Source organism: Dysidea avara, chromosome 3 (genome assembly GCF_963678975.1).
Source record: "Dysidea avara chromosome 3, odDysAvar1.4, whole genome shotgun sequence".
Taxonomy (NCBI): domain Eukaryota; kingdom Metazoa; phylum Porifera; class Demospongiae; order Dictyoceratida; family Dysideidae; genus Dysidea; species Dysidea avara.
In genome coordinates, this window is record NC_089274.1 from 34178218 (window position 1) to 34200568 (window position 22351).

The window sequence follows — 22351 nt, forward strand, 5'->3', positions numbered from 1 at the left end:
AATTCACCCTGTAGAGAGATCAGCTAGAAGAAGTTACCTTGTAGGGAATTCATGCAACTATAGAAAGAGATAATTCAGCTAGAAGAAATCACCTTGTAGAGTTCAGCTACAAAGAAACCACAATGTAGAGAGTTCAGCTACAAAGAAACCACCATGTAGAGAATTCGTTTACAAACAAGTCACCCTATAGAAAGATCAGCTAGAAGAAGTTACCTCGTAGAGAGTTCAGTTACAAAGAAACCACCATGTAGAGAATTCATTCACAAACTAGTGACCCTGTAGAGACATCAGCTAGAAGAAGTTACCTTGTAAAGAGTTCAGCTACATAGAAACCATTCTGTAAAGAGCTCAGCTGCAAACAAATCACCTGTACAGAATTCAGCTACAAACAAATCACCCTGTAGAGAGATCAGCTAGAAGATTACCATGTTGATAGTTCAGCTACAAAGAAACCATCATGTAGAGAGTTCAGCTACAAACAAATCTCCCTGTAGAGAGATCAGCTAGAAGAAGTTACCTTGTAGAGAGTTCAGCTTCAAACAAATCACCCTGTAGAAAGATCAGCTACAAACAAATCTCCCTGTAGAGAGATTAGCTAGAAGAAGTTACCTTGTAGAGAGTTCAGCTACAAAGAAACCATCATTTAGAAAGTTCAGCTTCAAACAAATCACCTGTAGAGAGTTCAGCTACAAACAAATCTCCCTGTAGAGAGATCAGCTAGAAGAAGTTACCTTGTAGAGAGTGAAGCTACAAACAAATCACCCTATTGAAAAATCAGCTAGAAGAAGTCACCTTGTAGAAAGTTCAGTTACAAAGAAACCACCATGTAGAGAGTTCAGCTACAAACTAGCCACCTTGTAGAGACATCAGCTAGAAAAGTTACCTTGTAGAGAGTTCAGCTACAAAGAAACTATTCTGTAAAGAGCTCAGCTGCAAACAAATCACCTGTACAGAATTCAGCTACAAACAAATCACCCTGCAGAGAGATCAGCTAGAAGAAATTATCTTGTAGATAGTTCAGCTACAAACAAATCACCTTGTAGAAAGATCAGTTAGAAGAAGTTACCTTGTAGAGAGTTCAGCTACAAAGAAACTATTCTGTAAATAGCTCAGCTGCAAACAAATCACCTGTACAGAATTCAGCTACAAACAAATCACCCTGTAGAGAGATCAGCTAGAAGAAATTACTTTGTAGAGAGTTCAGCTACAAAGAAACCACCATGTAGAGAGTTCAGCTGCAAAGAAATCACCCTGTATAAAATTCTGCCACAAACAAATTGCCCTGTAGAAAGATCAGTTAGAAGAAGTTACCTTTTAGAGAGTTCAGCTACAAAGAAACCATTCTGTAAAGAGCTCAGCTGCAAACAAATCACCTGTACAGAATTCAGCTACAAACAAATCACCCTGTAGAGAGATCAGCTAGAAGAAATTACCTTGTAGATAGTTCAGCTACAAACAAATCACCCTGTAGGAAGATCAGTTAGAAGAAGTTACTTTGTAGAGAGTTCAGCTACAAAGAAACCATTCTGTAAAGAGCTCAGCTGCAAACAAATCACCTGTACAGAATTCAGCTACAAACAAATCACCCTGTAGAGAGATCAGCTAGAAGAAATTACATTGTAGATAGTTCAGCTACAAACAAATCACCCTGTAGAAAGATCAGTTAGAAGAAGTTACTTTGTAGAGAGTTCAGCTACAAAGAAATCATCATGTGGAGAGTTCAGCTGCAAAGAAATCACCACTGCCCAAACTTCAAGGCAATAGCTCTTTCCAATCTGAAGTTATCAATTGTCAAAGCTGGCAAATTGGATGTGTGTGGAAGGCCCCTTTTCGCAAATCCGGTCCCATATGTATTATATATATAATTTGTACATTTACTGATAAAATATTTAAAGTACATCTACTTCATCTTTTCTTCTTCCTGTAGTAAAGAAAAAAAACATAGGTTAAAAAGTCCCAAAGCTGGCCATAGGCCGGCTTTGGGGTATACAAATACAAAAAGAAATGAAATCTAATCCAAAACAGCCAAGCTGTAAAAAAAGTGTGCGGCCCTCAGAAAGGCTATGGTGAAAAAAGATGTGAAATCCAAGGTGGCGGCCAAGAAATGGCTGTGATGGTAGATTAATGGTAAAAATTTTAATAACGACAATTCAGGTGAATTTTTGTGCCGCTTCACAAAATTTACCTGAATTGTCATTATTAAAATTTTTACCATTAACCTACCATCACAGCCATTTCTTGGCCGCCACCTTGGATTTCACATCTTTTTTCACCATAGCCTTTCTGAGGGCCGCACACTTTTTTTACAGCTTGGCTGTTTTGGATTAGATATATATATGTATATCACTAACTTCTTGGTAAGAGCAAGTGCAGATCGAAATACTCTAATAGAATAGTCACTTTAAGGTGAAATTGTAACATTGCACATAGATAATTCTTGAGCAAAATATGGAGAATAATACGTGAATAATTAAAGAATTGCTGGAAAAAAAGCAAAAAAGCAAAATAGACTTATCCCTATATATAGGGGGCTACATCTGTAGGTCAAACAAGAATCTTTCTACACAGCTATTTTATACCGCCACAACGCTATCTGTATTTGTTTCACTACCTTTTAGGGAATAAATCTCTACTACTATTTAATTAATAAGCTTTAACACATACTGTACACTTAAGTAGTAAAAATGAAATATCTCAAATTTACCATATGCAAGCATAACTAAAGATGGATGCATTGTGAAAGTCAATGTTTGCATTACCTTCCAACATTACCCAAGTGTAAATCCTGTAATTTTACTACAGTCTCTTCACCATCCCTACAGTACCAGCACACACATTAATACATTGTATACATACATACTAAAAGCCATATCATGTTGTATATACTAAAGAAATTACTATCTAATCAAAAACAGCCAAGCTGTAAAAAAAGGAGTGCGGCCCTTGAAAAGGCTACGGTGAAAAAAGATGTGAAATCCAAGGTGGCGGCCAAGAAATGGCTGTGATGGTAGGTTAATGGTAAAAATTTTAATAACGACAATTCAGTGAATTTGGTGCCGCTTGGTCAATTGGCACAAAATTCACCTGAATTGTCGTTATTAAAATTTTTACCGTTAACCTACCATCACAGCCATTTCTTGGCCGCCACCTTGGATTTCACATCTTTTTTCACCATAGCCTTTTCAAGGGCTGCACTCCTTTTTTTACAGCTTGGCTGTTTTTGATTAGATTTCACTTCTTTTTGTATTTGTATATCCCAAAGCCGGCCTATGGCCAGCTTTGGGGCTTTTTAACCTATATATTTTTCTTTACCACAGGAAAAAGAAAAAGATGAAGCAGATTTTATAAATACTTTAACTCATTCTGATTTTATCAGTAAATGTACAAATTATATATATATAATGCATATATCAAGAGTTCATTATGAACTCTTGCATGTATTTATTACATGTCAATTAATCCCCACAGGATGATTTGCAGCTGATCTCTCTACTGGGTGACTTGAAATGTAGCTGAACTCTCTACAGGGTGATCTGCTTGTACGTAGATGAACTCTTTACAGGATTCTCTCTACAGGGTGACTTGAAATGTAGCTGAACTCTCTACAGGGTGAACTGCTTGTACGTAGATGAACTCTTTACAGGATTCTCTCTACAGGGTGACTTGACTCTAGCTGAACTCTCTGCAGGATTATCTGTTTGTAGTTGAATTCTCTACAGGGTGATTTGTTTGCAGCTGAACTCTCTACAAGGTAACTTCTTCTAGCTGATCTGTCTACAGGGTGACTTGTTTCTAGCTGGTCTCTCTACAGGGAGATTTTATTGTAGCTGAATTCTCTACAGGGTGATTTGTTTGCAGCTGAACTCTCTACATGGTGGTTGCTTTGTAGCTGAACTCCCTAAAAGGTGACTTCTTATAGCTGAACTCTCTACAGGGTGATCTTTTCATAGCTGAACTCTCTACAGGATGATTTGTTTGCAGCTGAACTCTCTACATGATGATTTCTTTGTAGCTGAACTCTCTAAAGGGTGATTTGTTTGTAGCTGAACTCCCTACAAGGTAACTTCTTCTAGCTAATCTTTCTACAGGCGATTTGTTTGTAGCTGAGTTCTCTACAGGGTGATTTGTTTGCAGCTGAACTCTCTACATGGGAGTTTCATTGTAGCTGAACTCTCTACAATGAGATTTCTTCTAGCTGAACTCTCTACATGGGAGTTTCCTTGTAGCTGAACTCTCTACAATGTGATTTCTTCTAGCTGAACTCTCTACAAGGTGACTTGTTTCTAGCTGATCTCTCTACAGGGTGACTTGTTTCTAGCTGAACTCTCTACAGGTGATTTGTTTGCAGCTGAACTCTCTACATGGTGGTTTCTTTGTAGCTGAACTCTCTACAAGGTAACTTCTTCTAGCTGATCTTTCTACAGGGTGATTTGTTTGTAGCTGGATTCTCTACAGGGTGATATATTTGCAGCTGAACTCTCTACAAGGTGACTTCTTCTAGCTGAACTCTCTACAGGGTGATCTTTTCATAGCTGAACTCTCTACAGGATGATTTGTTTGCAGCTGAACTCTCTACATGATGATTTCTTTGTAGCTGAACTCTCTAAAGGGTGATTTGTTTGTAGCTGAACTCCCTACAAGGTAACTTCTTCTAGCTAATCTTTCTACAGGCGATTTGTTTGTAGCTGAGTTCTCTACAGGGTGATTTGTTTGCAGCTGAACTCTCTACATGGTGGTTTCTTTGTAGCTGAACTCTCTACAAGGTAACTTCTTCTAGCTGATCTTTCTACAGGGTGATTTGTTTGTAGCTGAATTCTCTACAAGGTGATTTATTTGCAGCTGAACCCTCTACAAGGTGACTTCTTCTAGCTGAACTCTCTACAGAGTGATTGATTTTTTTGCAGCTGAACTCTCTACATGGTGGTTTCTTTGTAACTGAACTCTCTACAGGGTGATTTGTTTGTAGCTGAACTCTCTACAGGGTGATCTGTTTGTAGCTGAACTCCCTACAAGGTAACTTCTTCTAGCTGATCTTTCTACAGGGCATATTTGTTTGTAGCTGAGTTCTCTACAGGGTGATTTGTTTGTAGCTGAACTCTCTACATGGTAGTTTCTTTGTAGCTGAACTCTCTACAATGTGACTTCTTCTGGCTGATCTCTCTACAAGATGACTTGTTTCTAACTGAACTCTCTACAGTGTGATCTGTTCATAGCGGAACTTTCTACTGGGTGATTTGTTTGCAGCTGAACTCTTTGCACGATTGTTTCTTTGTAACTGAACTCTCTACAAGGTAACTTCTTCTAGCTGATCTCTCTACAAGGTAACTTCTTCTAGCTGATCTCTCTACAGGGCAATTTGTTTGAGCTGAACTCTCTACATGATGGTTTCTTTGTAGCTGAACTCTCTATTAGGTACCTTCTTCTGGCTGATCTGACTACAGGGTGACTTGTTTGTAGCTGAATTCCCTACAGAATAACTTGCAATGTAATATAATTGAGTAAATTATAAATGCAGCTGAATACTTTATTAGGGTGACTGTTCTATTAGGGTGACTGTTCTATTGGAGTATCTTGATCTCGCATTTGTTACACATAGTTGTCTTTCAAATCATAACTCAGTGGTTTGTACTCCGATTCTTCTGTACTACTGCAAGGACTTTCTATGATGATTATTCCAGCTACATACTGATTTTCAGCTCGTTGTTCTAAGCGGTTTGCCTGGTAGACACGAAAACTAATAGTTTTTTATTCATAAAAATCGATCGCGTAATTTTGACACAGGTGGGGTTTTGTGTCATATCTCCATGGTCTTTATCCCGATTCCTTTCAAACCACAAAAAGGCACTCCTATGATGGTTGCTCCATCTACATATCAATTTTCAACTGATTCCTCAAAGGAGTTTACCCTGTAGGTGTGATAGACCTTCTACCTTATTTTACGCAAATAATCGTTCATAACTCCGTGAATGTTCATCGGATTCCTACCAAAGTTGGTACAGCGATCTGCCTTAATGAGCCCTTTAAGTGTGCCAAATTTCAGCCCAATCCGAGCATGCATTCGGGTTTTATGCGGATTTTGCGAAGTGTGCAAAATGAAGAAGTAGAAGAAAAAAACGAAGAAATTAAAACAAAAGTTTGTTCGCTCGTATCTCGGAAATGGCTGGAGTGATTTTCTTCAAATTTGGTGTGTAGACTCCCCTAGCTGGCCGGCACGTCTGTAGCAAATTTGGTTCCAATCGGATAAGGGATCACAGAGCTACATAGGTGTGAAAATTGCGTTTTCTTTCTTCCTGTTAATATACTCACGGGTGGCACGCCGGCTTCTTGGGCTGCACGACACACGATTCAAAGATAATGGTTAACATTGTCAGTGTGGAAATTATTGAACATAGATCCTCACCAAAGTACTATATATATATATATCCACTTGATAAGTGACATATGTACTGAAACTGGTGTATAACGCTAATTGTACTTTTGTGTTAAAAATTAATCAGCTTGCTTCCGTTCATATTACAGGTGTTGATAACACACTCCTATGCATAGGCGGTGGAGACGGAGGGACCAGGGCCCCCCCACTTTTATGGGACACTGTTTGCAAGAAAAGATCGAGATACTCTAATAGAACAGTCAGGATCTGGATACTCTAATAGAGCAGTCACAGTATTCAGAGAAGCAGTGTAGCAAGTTACTTAGCTACATATGTGTAGTTATAAATAAGGAGATATAATTGGTGGAGAGCAGCTACTGTCAGCAGACTGTGACCTTTTTTTTGGTCTTCAACTTACAGATGGCCTGGCCCCCTCACTGCTCCACCACCCCAGCTCCTATGTAAATTATTCGGTGAGATCGATTCTTTGAATAATGATCAGATTAAACGAGTTGATGGGAATTAATTCTACAAGGTGCATAGCTGGTGCTCTTGCTAGATTTGTCAAATGTATATTTATTGCATAAAACTGATTATTACAAGTGGAAGGAAAATCAAAAATTTTAGATTTACATTCAAGTAGGGATCATCAAGACACATGGTAGTGTGTCGTGCGGCCAAGAAAGCCGGTGACCACACCATGAGTATATTTGCAGGAAGAAAGAAAACAGCTTTTTCATGCGTGCGTAGCTCCATGGCCCCTTCTCCAAAGCACACCATTTTTGCATTATAGCTGTCCCCCAGGTAGGGTACGCCACACAGCAAATTTGATTAAATTTGCAACAGCCATTTGCAAGATATGGGCATTCAAAATATCATTTTAATTTCTTCGTTTTTTTCTTCTTATGCTGTACAGAGGCTTCGGTTTCTTTTTGTACACTTTGCAAATACTGCTATAAAATGCAAAAGTGTAACTCGATTGTCTCGATCTTGGGCACAAATGAAGAGCATGTAATGGTGGATTCACATACCAAGTTTGTTGTGAATCTGAGGAATATTTAAGGAGTTATGAGCATTTATTCAAGTAAAAAAAGATCAAACTTTTGTCACGGCTACAGGGTAAACCGACTATAGAAATAACTTGAAAATTGGTGTGTAGATGGGCTGATCACCATAGCAGTGCCTTTTGATAGTTTGAATAGCAATAGAGTTACAGCGACAAAGGTATAAAGCAAAAACCAAGCAAGTGTAAAATCGCGGGATCAAGATGCTCTAATAGAGCATTCACCGCGAGGTAAAAAAGGTGTGCAAAAAATGTCGAAAAAAAAGAAACTTACCAGAATTCAAACCAGGGACCTCCTAACACCTGCATCCTTAACCACTGAACCACTGCTACCTTGGCTGATCACCTCACTTAATTTCTGCTTTATAAATGAAATTTCTAGTTGAAATCTAACTATAATCAAACAATTGTAATTTTTCATAGAATACCAATAGAAGTACTAGATTGTTCTAGAACATTCTATGTATATTCTATTAGAAGTCCTCAAAAAAATGTGCACTTTATTAGAGTATTGGAATAATATTATCAAATATTGAATTAAATCATGCAATGAAATACATTTATACGTCTGTCTTCAATAATCATCATTGTATCTACATAGAAAAAAAAAAAAAAGAAATGTGAGTAAAAACAAACTTCAAAGTCAGCCATAGGCTGGTTTTGGGGCCTTATAAGTACAAAAAGAAGTGAAATCCACATAAAAACAGCCAAGCTGTGAAAAAATGGTGCGGCCTTAAAAAGCTTACTGTGCATTTCCATTATGGTATCTTGAGCACAGTAAGGATATAACACTTTTTATTGTTTTACTGTGATTTAATATCGTGCACTACTCCAGCTTGTTTCCGTACTTTTTATCGATGTGTTATAATCTAGTCGAAAATTCCAAATTCTTTTGTGTACTTGTTTGTAAACTTCTTTGTAAATAATTATTATGACTGGTGAACCCATGCATACCGCACCTGAAATGGCGCCGCACGCCCCAGCTACATCTGAAAAGTGAAGTATCCATTACGCTTCACTGTCAGCTTTGTTCAACTCGTCACACAGCATTTCAAATCAAGAACTGTTCGAAAAGCACCTCTACAATCCACTCATACCAAAAGAAAGAAATGGTGCTGTGTGCCCCAGATATATCAAGTATCGTCCGAAAAGTGAAGTATCCATTACGATTTGTTGTCGGCTATGTTCAACCTGTTACACAGCAGTACGAATCAAGAACTGTTCGAAAAGCACCTATGTAATCAAAGTGGCCACTATGAAAATATGGACAATTTCCGTTATGAAGGGAAGCCTCACATGCTACCACCAAATCAACACTTTTTGCTGTCAGCAAAGATGAATGGGACACAAAGGAGGACACTGGTAAGTCCATGAAGAATGCATTGTGCACATTCGGTATGCCAAAAAGGCACCTCTCTGGCTGCAGCGACGTCGAACAGTGAAAAATCAAACCTGTATCCTTAGCCATTATCAAGTTATGCTTGTCTGAAGGCATCTGTCAGTCATTTACTCAGTCAGTAGAAAATTCTGTTAAATAATAATAATTTTAAAAAATTCCATAGCAACTTGTTGAAAGTGTTTTAGGTCAATCTGAAAGCTTGTTTGGGCTTAGTTTTACCTAACCAATACTGCCTCATCGTCATCAGGGAAAGTTGAGGCTGGTTTTTGGGTGATGTTATTTCATGGGCCACACCTACTCCTTTGTGGTTCCTACTATACAGTACTATCGTACTGTATGATTAGTGCATTTGAGCATGTATGTACCTTCTGAACAGATTTTTCTGTGATGGTTAATCGTAAGAGGCTAAAAATTTGAATGACAATTGCTGATGGTCTAACAAATGTAGTAGAGTATGTGTATATTCATTGCACTGTGAGTCAGCTTATATTGACTGCTTTCATGGTTCTTAGTGCAAATTCTGTGGGTATCATAGCATTGATGATGACCATTATACACAGCTACATGAAGGTTGATATGAACATCATTTCCCTAACGATGGAGTGATTAGAGGTAGGTGTTAGTGAATAAACTTGCTGATAGTCTTCCTCAAAAACCTGAATGGAGACAAAGATAGCTTCTAAAAAATCATTACAATTGTGGGCGACCACTTTACTGAACATGTGCCCGACTGTCAATAACTGAAACACAAAGTGGCCATTCCAGTTTAGTTAAGCCATGTTCCACAGCATTACAAACAAAGTGCAGTATGAGGAGTGCTTCTGATAATCCACAGAAATTAAAATAATAAGTAAATGGTGTGTTACTGCCAATCAACACCTATGCAGTCGTAGAGAAAGAAATGGGACACAAAGGAGAACAAATGTAAATCCATGTTGCGTGCATGCATTGTAGCTGCTGCGATTGGTCAAAGCGACATCACACAGTGAAGAAATCAGGCCCATAGTCTTAATTATGCTTGGCTGGAGGCATCAGTCGGTCAGTCAGTTAGCTAGTCAGTCAGTCAGTAGAAAATTCATTTTAAAAATTTATAGAATTTTGTTGAAAGGGTTTAGGATCACTCTGAAGACATTTATGGGCTTGGTTATGCCTTACCAATACTGCCAAGCTGTTATGGAGGAAAAAAATGCTGGTTTTTGGATGATCTTTTTGGGAAAAATCCCAAACCTCCACAATTCCTACTATACAGTACGGTGGTACTGTAAGATGGGAACAGCTGCAATAATCTTAATACAATAACATGGCAGAAGCTGTCATTATTGATATTGATAGACATTAACATCACTGCAGCCTTTTCTTGACCTCTACATTTGATTTCACATTTTAAATCTTGGATAATTTTACTTAAAGACAGCACTATGTTTCACAGCTTAGCTGTTTCTGTTAATACATAGATGTAGGCAAGTCCTTACATACATACAGTACACACTGATGAACTTACCATGCTTCAATGAGAACCATATCATGTTTAGGATATTGTCCTAGTGGACTGCACATATATGTGGTATGTAGTATTAAAACATATTTACTTCACAGATGAACTTACAATACAAACTCCTGATTCCATGTTGGACAAAGTGTCTTTGGAATGACCCTACTTTTTGCAATGCACAGTCCTAGTTGCTTTATTTCATTAATATTGACCACATCAGGTTTAGCTGAACTGAACATATCAACATGTTCAGATTTGACAATAGTGATGAAGCAGTAAGGGTCACTCTTGCCTGAAAAATATTTACTCAAACTATTATTTATGTAATAGTTGTATCATGTACCCAAGTGATTTTCCTGATATGTACACCCACGCTCTTGGGCCGGGCCGTTAGGCTTGAGAGCGTGGGTGTACATATCAGTTAGGCCCGAGAGCGTGGGTGTACATATCAGGCAAATCATGAGGGCACGTGATACAACTGATATGTACCATGTAGGCTAATAGCCTACTGTGGTGGGCAACTAATCACCCAAGCCAATACGAGGCAACCTGCTGGATTTATTATATAGAGAGTCTTGTAAAATTCGATTATGGGCCAGCAGCACGTAACATTGCAGTTACGTTTGTTAACATAAACTGGCAAATTCTATGGATATCACAGAAACACTCAATTTTGCGATTTAACAAGTGTTTCAAAGTAGCTACATCGTTTAACCACTGTTTACAAAGCTTCGCTGTAGAGTGGTTACCTCGTGATATATGAAAAGTGGGCGTGGTATGTAATTAAACATGTGGACACGTGATTGTAAATTAACCATGACACTAGTTCTCACCTTAAACTTCCGTTTGTCAACTCATAGGGTGGTGGTAAGGGTGTCGAATCGCCTTCGTATGAGTGCTGTAAAATGCAAAATCGGGTTCATGGTTTTCATCACGTGAGTAATAATAAACTCCCACAATCAAATACTGCCAGGATTCTTATAAAAACAAACAACGTTGCCTCATCAGATATTAAGGCCATGGTACATTTATATGTACCATGGCCAGCCATGGTTTATTTTAAATGTACCATAGCCAGCCATGGTTTAACTTAAATGTACCATGGCCAACCAGGGTTTATAAGATATGTAACCTGGGATTTGCCTTTGAAGTTAGGTGGTTTCATAGTACATTATATCATAAAGCATGGGGAAACCTTAGTCTAAAAGGGCATAGTGCTTTTACACAATGTAAAACTGTGAACATAAACACTCAAAGCATACAGTACATACAGTATGTACAACCTTGTACAGATATCACTACACGTACCACAAGAATGTCGTGCAATCATGTCTTTTCCTTTGATCACTACATCACATGTGCAAAAATACAAGAAAAAATGATGATATGATTATTTTACAGGAAAAGTGCAGTACCATCACTTTCAAGTCAATACAAGTGAGTGCACACAATTATTTAACAGTGCATCTTTTGCACAGCCAAATCTCAGTTATCTGAATACCTGGGGACCACTAGTCTCACATGACCAGACCATATTTTTTGGCTTACTGCTTCAATTACGCACCCATGCCTAAATAAATTTGGTTTGGCAGTACCAAAGTTGAGGAATCCCAAAAAATCAGGCACACGTGCTCACTGTTACACTCAAATAGAGAGGCAACCAATGCTGTTAAAGTTAAACAGGATATCAAAGAAGCTGCCTTAGTATGTGGAGTTCAATACCTAGGTGGTTATTAGCTTCCTATCAATCACAGGCATATAGCTGTATACATACGTGCATGCAGTAAGGAGTACCACCATGAAGTATTGTTTGGAGACACAGCAAGTTACACTATTATTTGTATGACTTTTCAGAACAATTTTGATGCTGAAAATATGGCAGACTGCTTTTTAGACACCAGTATTTATACTAAAAGTGGTAAGCCCTCATGCTGAAAAACTATACAGCCTGGCCATACAAGAATAGGGGAGGATCCTGACCTGGTATTTACATGATTTGTATTTGCACAATTAGAATTATTACCTGAGTACTATACTATAGTTTAAACACTCTTATAGGATTATTTCGAACAGAATTTCAGCTAATTGTTTTAATGTAGTCTGTTCTGCAACTTACATGTAAGATGCAGTTTATGATGACTTTGCTAAAAAAACAAAAACAGCAAATATAAAGTTAGAACAAAATAATTCTTCTTAGTAGCAACTGTACATTGCTGAAAATTAAAAACTAACACACACACACACACACACACACACACACACACACACACACAACACACACAACATATATATATGAAGCAGATGACCACTGAACAGGCCAGTGATAAATTAATATTTATGATTAATTAGAGATCATAGAAATAAAAAGTAGTGAAGGGAAGTTGCCTACACCTGAAGATATACTAGTGGACATTCCATCCCTAATTCAGTCTTGGTATAGACTGAAGTAGGGATTACATATGTCCACTAGTATATCTTCAGGTGCACGCGGCCTCCCTTGTTTCATAATTTTTATTTCTATGATCCCTAATCGGACTCAAAATTCTTAATTTTTCCCTATACTTGTTTGCTTACTTTTGAACTCATGCATACCAAGAAAGAATGGTGCCAGGCTTAATTTTTCACCTAAACTAACATAATGTTGCTGTCAGACCTTCAGTGCTGGTCACTGTAAAGCGCTAATAATAAATAAAATAAATCAAGACACACGGTAGTGTGTCGTGCGGCCCAAGAAGCCAGCATGTAACACCCGTGAGTATATTGACAGGAAGAAATAAAATGCAATTTTCGCACTTCCGTAGCTCTGTGCTTCCTTGATGAAACAAGACGATTTTTGCTGTGGACAGGCCCGCCAACTGCAGCACTTCACATTCCAAATTTGAGCGAAATTGCTTCACGCGTTCCTGAGATATGCGACTTCAAAAACTGGCTCAGTTTCTTCGGTTTTTTCCTTCTTATATTTCTTTTTCTTGTGGCACACTTACAAAAACTACTATAAAACGCGAACGCCATATCCGATTGCCTTGAAATTTGGCACACAGAAGGGGGATATAAAGGCGCATCTCGGTACCAACTTTGGCTGAAATATGATAAACAGGCAAAGAGTTATGAGCGATTATTCACGCAAAATAACACCAACATATTGTCACGCCTACAGGGTAAACCGCGTATGGGAAGAAGCTGAAAATCGGTGGGTGAATAGGTTAACAATTGAACCTCAAACCTTTTGTGGTTTGAAAGAAATCGAGCTACAAAACAGGAAGATACAATGAAAAAACCAACAGTGTGTAACAATTACGCAATCGAGATTAGCTAATAAAATAAAAAAAACGACCGCTTGCCACGCCTACCAGATAAACCACTTGGGGTAATGCTTTGAAAATCATTGTACAGATGGAGTAATCATCTTAGAAAGGCTCATCAATGGTGTAGAAGAATCAGACTTAAAGCCACGGAGTTATAACACGAAATCCAACTTGGTGCGGCAAGTGCGAGATCGAGATACTCTAATAGAGCAGTCATCCTAATAGAGCAGTCACCCTGAAGAGAATTCAAGAGATCAGCTAGAAACAAGAAACCTGTATAGAGATCAGCTACACACAAGTCACCCTGTAGAGAGATCAGCTAGAAGAAGTTACCTTGTAGGGAGTTCATGCAACTATGGAAAGAGATAGTTCAGCTAGAAGAAATCACCTTGTAGAGTTCAGCTACAAAGAAACCACCATGTAGAGAGTTCAGCTACAAACAAATCGCCCTGTGGAGAGATCAATACAAGAAGTTACCTTGCAGAGAGTTAAGCTACAAAGAAACCATCATGTAGAGAGTTCAGCTACAAACAAATCTCCCTGTAGAGAGATTAGCTAGAAGAAGTTACCTTGTAGAGAGTTCAGCTACAAAGAAACCATCATGTAGAGAGTTCAGCTACAAACAAATCTCCCTGTAGAGAGATCAGCTAGAAGAGGTTACCTTGTAGAGAGTTCAGCTTCAAACAAATCACCCTGTAGAAAGATCAGCTAGAAGAGGCCACCTTGTAGAGAGTTCAGTTACAAAGAAATCATCATGGAGAGAGTTCATCTACAAACTAGCGACCTTGTAGAGACATCAGCTAGAAGAAGTTACCTTGTAGAGAGTTCAGCTACAAAGAAACCATTCTGTAAAGAGCTCAGCTGCAAACAAATCACCTGTACAGAATTCAGCTACAAACAAATCACCCTGTAGAGAGGTCAGCTAGAAGAAATTACCTTGTAGATAGTTCAGCTACAAAGAAACCACCATGTAGAGAGTTCAGCTGCAAAGAAATCACCCTGTAGAAAATTCAGCCACAAACAAATTGTCCTGTAGAAAGATCAGTTAGAAGAAGTTACCTTTTAGAGAGTTCAGCTACAAAGAAACCATTCTGTAAAGAGCTCAGCTGCAAGCAAATCACCTGTACAGAATTCAGCTACAAACAAACCACCCTGTAGAGAGATCAGCTAGAAGAAGTTACCTTGTAGATCGTTCAGCTACAAACAAATCACCCTGTAGAGAGATCAGCTAGAAGAAGTTACCTTGTAGAGAGTTCAGCTACAAAGAAACCACCCTGTAGAGAGTTTAGCTGCAAAGAAATCACCCTGTAGAAAATTCTGCCACAAATTGCCCTGTAGAAAGATCAGTTAGAAGAAGTTACCTTGTAGAGAGTTCAGCTACAAAGAAACCATTCTGTAACGAGCTCAGCTGCAAACAAATCGCCTGTACAGAATTCAGCTACAAACAAATCACCCTGTAGAGAGATCAGCTAGAAGAAGTTACCTTGTAGATCGTTCAGCTACAAACAATTCACCCTGTAGAGAGAGCATCTAGAAGAAGTCACATTGTAGAGTGTTTAGTTACAAAGAAACCACCATGGAGATTTCTGTAATCAATATATGTATTATATATATAATTTGTACATTTACTGATAAAATATTTTAAAGTACATCTACTTCATCTTTTCTTCTTCCTGTGGTAAAAAAAAGATAGGTTAAAAAAAGTCCCAAAGCCGGCCATAGGCTGGCTTTGGGGTATACAAATACAAAAAGAAATGAAATCTAATTCAAAACAGCCAAGCTGTAAAAAAAGTGTGCGGCCCTCAAAAAGGCTATGGGAAAAAAAGATGTGAAATCCAAGGTGGCGGCCAAGAAATGGCTGTGATGGTAGGTTAATGGTAAAAATTTTAATAATGACAATTCAGGTGAATTTTGTGCCAAGACCAAGTGGCACAAAATTCACCTGAATTGTCGTTATTAAAATTTTTACCATTAACCTACCATCACAGCCATTTCTTGGCCCCCACCTTGGATTTCACATCTTTTTTCCCCATAGCCTTTTTGAGGGCCGCACACTTTTTTTACAGCTTGGCTGTTTTGGATTAGATAATAATACACCATAACTATCAATTACTGAAATAGTGGTCATTACACTTCATTTTCAGCTCTGTTCAGCCCATTACACAGCATTACAAATGAGGAGAAGGACCTCTGCAATCAATCCAGTTGTATCAAAGAACTTAGATGATTCCCATCAAACATAGGGAAGCCATCATGTGTTACTATCGTGAATTCACACCTTGTGCTGTCAGCAAAGATAAATGGGACACAAAGGAGGACACAGGTAGGTCCATGAAGCATACATTGTATGCACTGCGGCATGCCAAAAGGCACTTGATGTGACATTGAACAGTGAAAAAATCAAGCCTGTAGTCTTAGCTATTATTGAGTTACACTTCTCTGAAGGCAGTCAGATAGTCATCAGCCAGTTGAAAATTCCACTAAATATTTTTTTGTAATTCGTAGCAACATTTAGGAAGTGTTTCAGATCATACTGAAGGCACCATTGGGCTTGGTTATACCTAACCATTACTACTAAGGTTCTATGAAGATATTGTGAGGCTGGTTTTAGGGTGACATTTTTGACCAAAAAAGTCCAAACCTTTATGATCCCTAATAACAAGAGATGAATGATGGTATTCCAGCATAGCTTGGTGGGAAAATCTCTACATTGGCATGTTATAACAATCATTTTGTTCAATGCAAAAGTAGGGATTTTCCCACTGAACTATGCTGATGCCAATGTAGGGATTTCCCACCAAGCTATGCTGCAATACTATCATTCATCTCTTGTTTCACTACCTTTTATCGCTTGAATCCCTTTAAATTAATAATTTTAACATACTAGTTTTTTGTTGTTGCTTTTTTTTGCAGCGTATAGATAGCTATACACGTGCGACTGTTATATTAGGGTAACTGCTGTATTATAGGATTATGAGTCTACCAGGGGGGTGCCACTATTTCACATTTTCATTGTACTAGCATTATGAATACAGCTAGGTCAATAATAACAGGGTGTGTCATTGTGATAGCTAGTTAAGAGGTGTGATCTCGGTGCTCGATTGCTATTAATCAACCAAGATCATGTTAGTAGGTGGGGTCTTGAACCTATCATGAAGCTACAGGTATCTACAAGCGTAAGCGTTTAAATAAGTTTGCAGCACCTAAATGTGCTACTCAAAAAAAGTTTTGATAGGGAAAATCAATGCCTCAATATAGTTTCATTGCACGAAGAAGGATGAAGACAAGATAAAAGGAAAGACAAGGCACAGACAGTACTCATTTGTTGGGACCCCAAAAGGTACATCCCACTGGTGAGTTTGTCGATGTGGCGCAAATGGTGGCTGTGCACTGGACTCCAGCCTTGCAATTGTGGTCAGGCAGGCAGGCGGGCGGGCGGGCAGGCGGGCGGGCGGGCAGGCAGGCAGGCAGGCAGGCAGATGAAAACCCAAGTTTCGGTGATTTAAAAACATTCTATATCCAGCTGCCTGTAAGTGTTTTCTTTGATGATGAGGCAGTATTGGTTAGGTAAAACTAAGCCCAAACAAGCCTTCAGATTGACCTGAAATGTTTCCAACAAGTTGCTATGGATTTTTCAAAAAACTTATTAACGGAATTTTCTACTGACCAAGTAAATGACTGATGCCTTCAGACAAGCGTAACTCGATAACGACTAAGGCTATGGGCTTGATTTTTTCACTGTTTGACGTTGCTTTGGCCTGACAGGTGCCTTTTGACATACTGCAGTACATACAATGCATTCCTCATGGACTTACTAGTGTTCTCCTTTGTGTCTCATACATCTTTGCTGACAGCAAAAAGTGTCGATTTGGTGGTAGCACATGATGGCTTCCCTTTGTAGTGGAAATTACCCGCATTTTTTCATAGCGACTACTTTGATTGCAGAGGTGCTTTTAGAACAGTTATTGATTTGTACCACTGTGTAACAGGTTGAAAATAACTGACAACAAAGCATAATGGATATTAATTTTCACTTTTCAGACAATAATTGATATAACTGGCACCATTTCGTTCTTTTGATGCAGTATGCGTGGGTTCACCAGTCACAATAATTATTATTTACAAAAAAAGTTGACAAACAAGTACACAAAAAAAATTGGAATCTTCAACTAGAGTAACACATCGATAAAAAGTATTGAAACAAGCTGGAGTAGTGCATGAAATTAAATCACAGTAAAACGATAAGAAGCATTATATATATTTCTACTGTGCATTTCTGTTATGGTATCTTGAACACAGCAGGGATATAATACTTCTTATTACTGTGATTTAATATCATGTACTACTCCAACTTGTTTCAGTACTTCTTATCGATGTGCTACTCTAGTTGAAAATTCCAATTTTTGTGTACTTGTGAGCTAATCAGCTACAGCACTGAACACAATCATGTGTAGATATGAATGAATAGATTAGCTATGATAATTAGCTCCAGGCCCTGTATAGTGGGAATAAACCAAAGGAGTTTCAGAACACAGAAGCTATATTTTTAAATATAGATGTTCATGGTAATAAATAATTTCCAGTCTTTCACACATAATCAACTTACCATATCATCCAGAGTAACAATTTGTTTCATTCTTTTATGCTCTTTTATAGTCTTGCCAAACATCTAAACATTGCACTCAATATATTCACACTTTTAATGTGGTTGGTGTACAATATCTGAATATCTGCATGTGGTAGACCCACGTACCTGGATTACATATGGCTCCAGTTCTTTCTGGTATTCATTGTTGGCGGGATTGAGTAGAACGCCAAGGGCCATCTTGTATGCATGATCAAGCTATGTAAATACCAACACACATATATAGTAATAAGAGATACTGTACAAATGAATGATGAATAATGGACCTCACAGCATGTGTCTGATTTGATGTATCAAGACACACGATAGTGTGTTGTGCGGTCCAAGAAGCCGGCGCGCCACACCGTGAGTATATTAACAGGAAGAAAGAAAACGCAATTTTCACACCTATGTAGCTCTGTGATCCCTTATCCGATTGGAACCAAATTTGCTGGAGACATGCCGCCCAGCTAGGGGAGTCTACATACCAAATTTAAAGAAAATCGCTCCAGCCATTTCCGAGATACGAGCGAACAAAATTTCGTTTTAATTTCTTTGTTTTTTTCTTCTTCTTCATCTTCATTTCGCACACTTCGCAAAATTCGCCATAAAACACGAATGCGTGCTCGGATTTGGCTGAAATTTGGCACACTTAAAGGGCTCATTAAGGCGGATCTCCGTACCAACTTTGGTAGGAATCCGATGAACATTCACGGAGTTATGACCGATTATTTGCGTAAAATAAGGTCGAAGGTCTGTCACGCCTACAGGGTAAACGCCTTGGAGGAATCAGTTGAAAATTGATATGTAGATGGAGCAACCATCGTAGGAGTGCCTTTTTGTGGTTTGAAAGGAATCAGGATAAAGACCATGGAGATATGACACGAAACCCAACCTGTGTCAAAATTACGCGATGGATTTTTATGAATAAAAAAACTATTAGTTTTCGTATCTACCAGGCAAACCGCTTAGAGCAACGAGCTGAAAATCAGTATGTAGCTGGAATAATCATCATAGAAAGTCCTTGCAGTAGTACAGAAGAATCGGATTACAAATCACTGAGTTATGATTCGAAAGGCAACTAGGTGCAGCAAATGGGAGATCGAGATACTCTAATAGAACAGTCACCCTAATAAAGCATTCAGCTGCATTTATAATTTACTCAGTTATATTACATTGTAAGTTATTCTGTAGGAAATTCAGCTACAAACAAGTCACCCTGTAGTCAGATCAGCTAGAAGAAGGTACCAAATAGACAGTTCAGCTACAAATAAGCCATCATGTAGAGAGTTCAGCTCAAATAAATCACCCTGCAGAGAATTCAGCTACAAACAAATTGCCCTGTAGAGAGATCAGCTAGAAGAAGTTACCTTGTAGAGAGTTCAGTTACAAAGAAACAATCATGCAAAGAGTTTAGCTACAAACAAATCACCCAGTAAAAAGTTCTGCTACGAACAGATCACACTGTAGAGAGTTCAGTTAGAAACAAGTCATCCTGTAGAGAGATCAGCTAGAAGAAGTCACCTTGTAGAGAGTTCAGTTACAAAGAAACAATCATGCAAAGAGTTTAGCTGCAAACAAATCACCTAGTAGAAAGTTCTGCTATTAACAGATCACACTGTAGAGAGTTCAGTTAGAAACAAGTCATCCTGTAGATAGATCAGCTAGAAGAAGTCACTTTGTAGAGAGTTCAGCTACAAAGAAACCACCATGTAAAAGAGTTAAGCTGCAAACAAATCACCTGTAGAGAATTCAACTACAAACAAATCACCCTGTAGAAAGATCAGCTAGAAGAAGTTACCTTGTAGAGAGTTCAGCTACAAACAAAAGTTCAACTACAAACAAGTCACCCTGTAGAGAGATCAGCTAGAAACAAGTCATCCTGTAGAGAGTTCAGCTAGAAGAAGTTACCTTGTAGAGAGTTCAGCTACAAACAAATCACCCTGTAGACAGTTCAGCTACAAACAAGTCACCCTGTAGAGAGATCAGCTAGAAACAAGTCATCCTGTAGAGAGTTCAGCTAGAAGAAGTTACATTGTAGAGAGTTCAGCTACAAAGAAACTACCATGTAGAGAATTCAGCTACAAACAAATCACCCTGTAGAAAGGTCAGCTAGAAGAAGTTACCTTGTAGAGAGTTCAGCTATAAACAAATCACCCTGTAGAGAGTTCAGCTAGAAACAAGTCACCCTGTAGAGAGATCAGCTAGAAACAAGCCACCCGTAGAGAATTCAGCTAGAAGAAGTTACATTGTAGAGAGTTCAGCTACAAAGAAACTACCTTGTAGAGAGTTCAGCTGCAAACAAATCGCCCTGTAGAGAATTTAGCTACAAACAAATCACCCTATAGAAAGGTCAGCTAGAAGAAGTTACCTTGTAGAGAGTTCAGCTACAAACAAATCACTCTGTAGAGAGTTCAGCTACAAACAAGTCACCCTGTAGAGAGATCAGCTAGAAACAAGCCACCCGTAGAGAATTCAGCTAGAAGAAGTTACATTGTAGAGAGTTCAGCTACAAAGAAGCTACCTTGTAGAGAGTTCAGCTGCAAACAAATCGCCCTGTAGAGAATTCAGCTACAAACAAATCACCCTGTAGAAAGATCAGCTAGAAGAAGTTACCTTGTAGAAAGTTCAGCTACAAACAAATCACCTTGTAGAGAGTTCAGCTACAAACAAGTTATCCGGTAGAGGGATCAGCTAGAAGGATCACCTTGCAGAGAGGTCAGCTACAAAGAAATCACTCTGCTTCATCTTTTCTTCTTCATGTAGTAAAGAAAAAAATGACAGGTTAAAAAGCCCTAAAGCCGGCCATAGGTATACAAATGCAAAAAGAAGTGAAATCTAATCCAAAACAGCCAAGCTGTAAAAAAAGAGTGCGGCCCTGAGAAAGGCTATGGTGAAAAAAGATGTGAAATCCAAGGTGGCGGCCAAGAAATGACTGTGATGGTAGGTTAATGGTAAAAATTTTAATAACAACAATTCAGTGAATTTGGTGCCGCTTGGTCTTGGCACAAAATTCACTTGAATTGTTGTTATTAAAATTTTTACCATTAACCTACCATCACAGTCATTTCTTGGCCGCCACCTTGGATTTCACATCTTTTTTCACCATAGCCTTTCTCAGAGCCGCACTCTTTTTTTACAGCTTGGCTGTTTTGGATTAGATATATTTATGTGACTGGATCTGCAAGAACCCTATATGTTAGTGCATTTTCAAATTACATTTTCTTTATCTAGATAGACAAAGGGATGGTCAACCAAAGTTTCAGCTCTCAAAACCAAGAACTTTCAAAGTTACAGCACTACAAAGTGGCAACAACAGAAAAATTGATTTGTACAGTGACAATATGGAAAATAAACTACAGGAGCTTGATTCAACGATCATAACTTACAAATGCAGTCCTCCACCAAGATGCAACGTACACCATTGGATTCTCCATAAAAAAGCGAATCCATTGCTGGGTAACTTTTGTCTTCTAGGTGCTTTTTATGACCAGGGCAAAGGTGAAACTTGAGAAAAAATGATAGTGAACCGCTCGTCCAATGCAAGGCAGACTAATGCTCATAGCTTACGCCTCCTTGGGAGTACTGGCACGATACAAAGATTTTGGAACTCCTCCTACTTTGGGGATCACGATGCTACCAAGGTTTTTGGCATTCTCACCTTCCTTCATTGTGAAACAAGCGCTTTAAAAGTTTATGGAATTCTTTTACAATTTCATAAATACTCCTATTGCATTCTACTGTAAAATAAGGCTTGCACAAACATATAGGATTCTTGCAGATCCAGTCACATATATATATATATATATATATATATATATATATATATGTGTATATAATTTTCCTTTGGGCCAAGACCCTCTCCTTACAACACAGATATAAGCCAAATGGGACATTGTGTGGCAACAGTGTATTAGTAAGCCAAAGATTCCTGTTCATGTATGACACTGAAGAGCTATTGTAGACCTGGAATTAATTCCTGGTAGACTGTGCAACCTCAGATAGCGATACTATAATAGCTGTGCAACTGGCGATTGCTAGCAGATTAGTTGGCTTATGGATTGGAAAATTCAGTAACTTTGTACTGTGGTTCCTGTA

The 22351-nt window shown here is 38.4% G+C and overlaps 1 protein-coding gene across 6 annotated transcripts in view; it reads right to left on the bottom strand.

Annotated features, from left to right (window-relative positions):
- Positions 1-22351, bottom strand: part of LOC136250807 (protein unc-13 homolog 4B-like) — a 98413-nt gene that overhangs the window by 62897 nt on the left and 13165 nt on the right. For 5 of the 6 annotated variants that reach the window (XM_066043108.1, XM_066043107.1, XM_066043109.1 and 2 more), the window contains exons 4-10: positions 18383-18472; positions 18236-18298; positions 12441-12468; positions 11633-11671; positions 10439-10616; positions 10334-10381; positions 2760-2816 (exon numbers count right to left, since the gene is read on the bottom strand). In XM_066043108.1, the coding sequence (XP_065899180.1) occupies positions 2760-2816; positions 10334-10381; positions 10439-10616; positions 11633-11671; positions 12441-12468; positions 18236-18298; positions 18383-18472 (503 nt within the window). Of the gene's footprint in view, positions 1-2759; positions 2817-10333; positions 10382-10438; positions 10617-11157; positions 11208-11632; positions 11672-12440; positions 12469-18235; positions 18299-18382; positions 18473-22351 lie in introns of those variants that run through there. The other variant, XM_066043111.1, reaches the window with a different exon arrangement.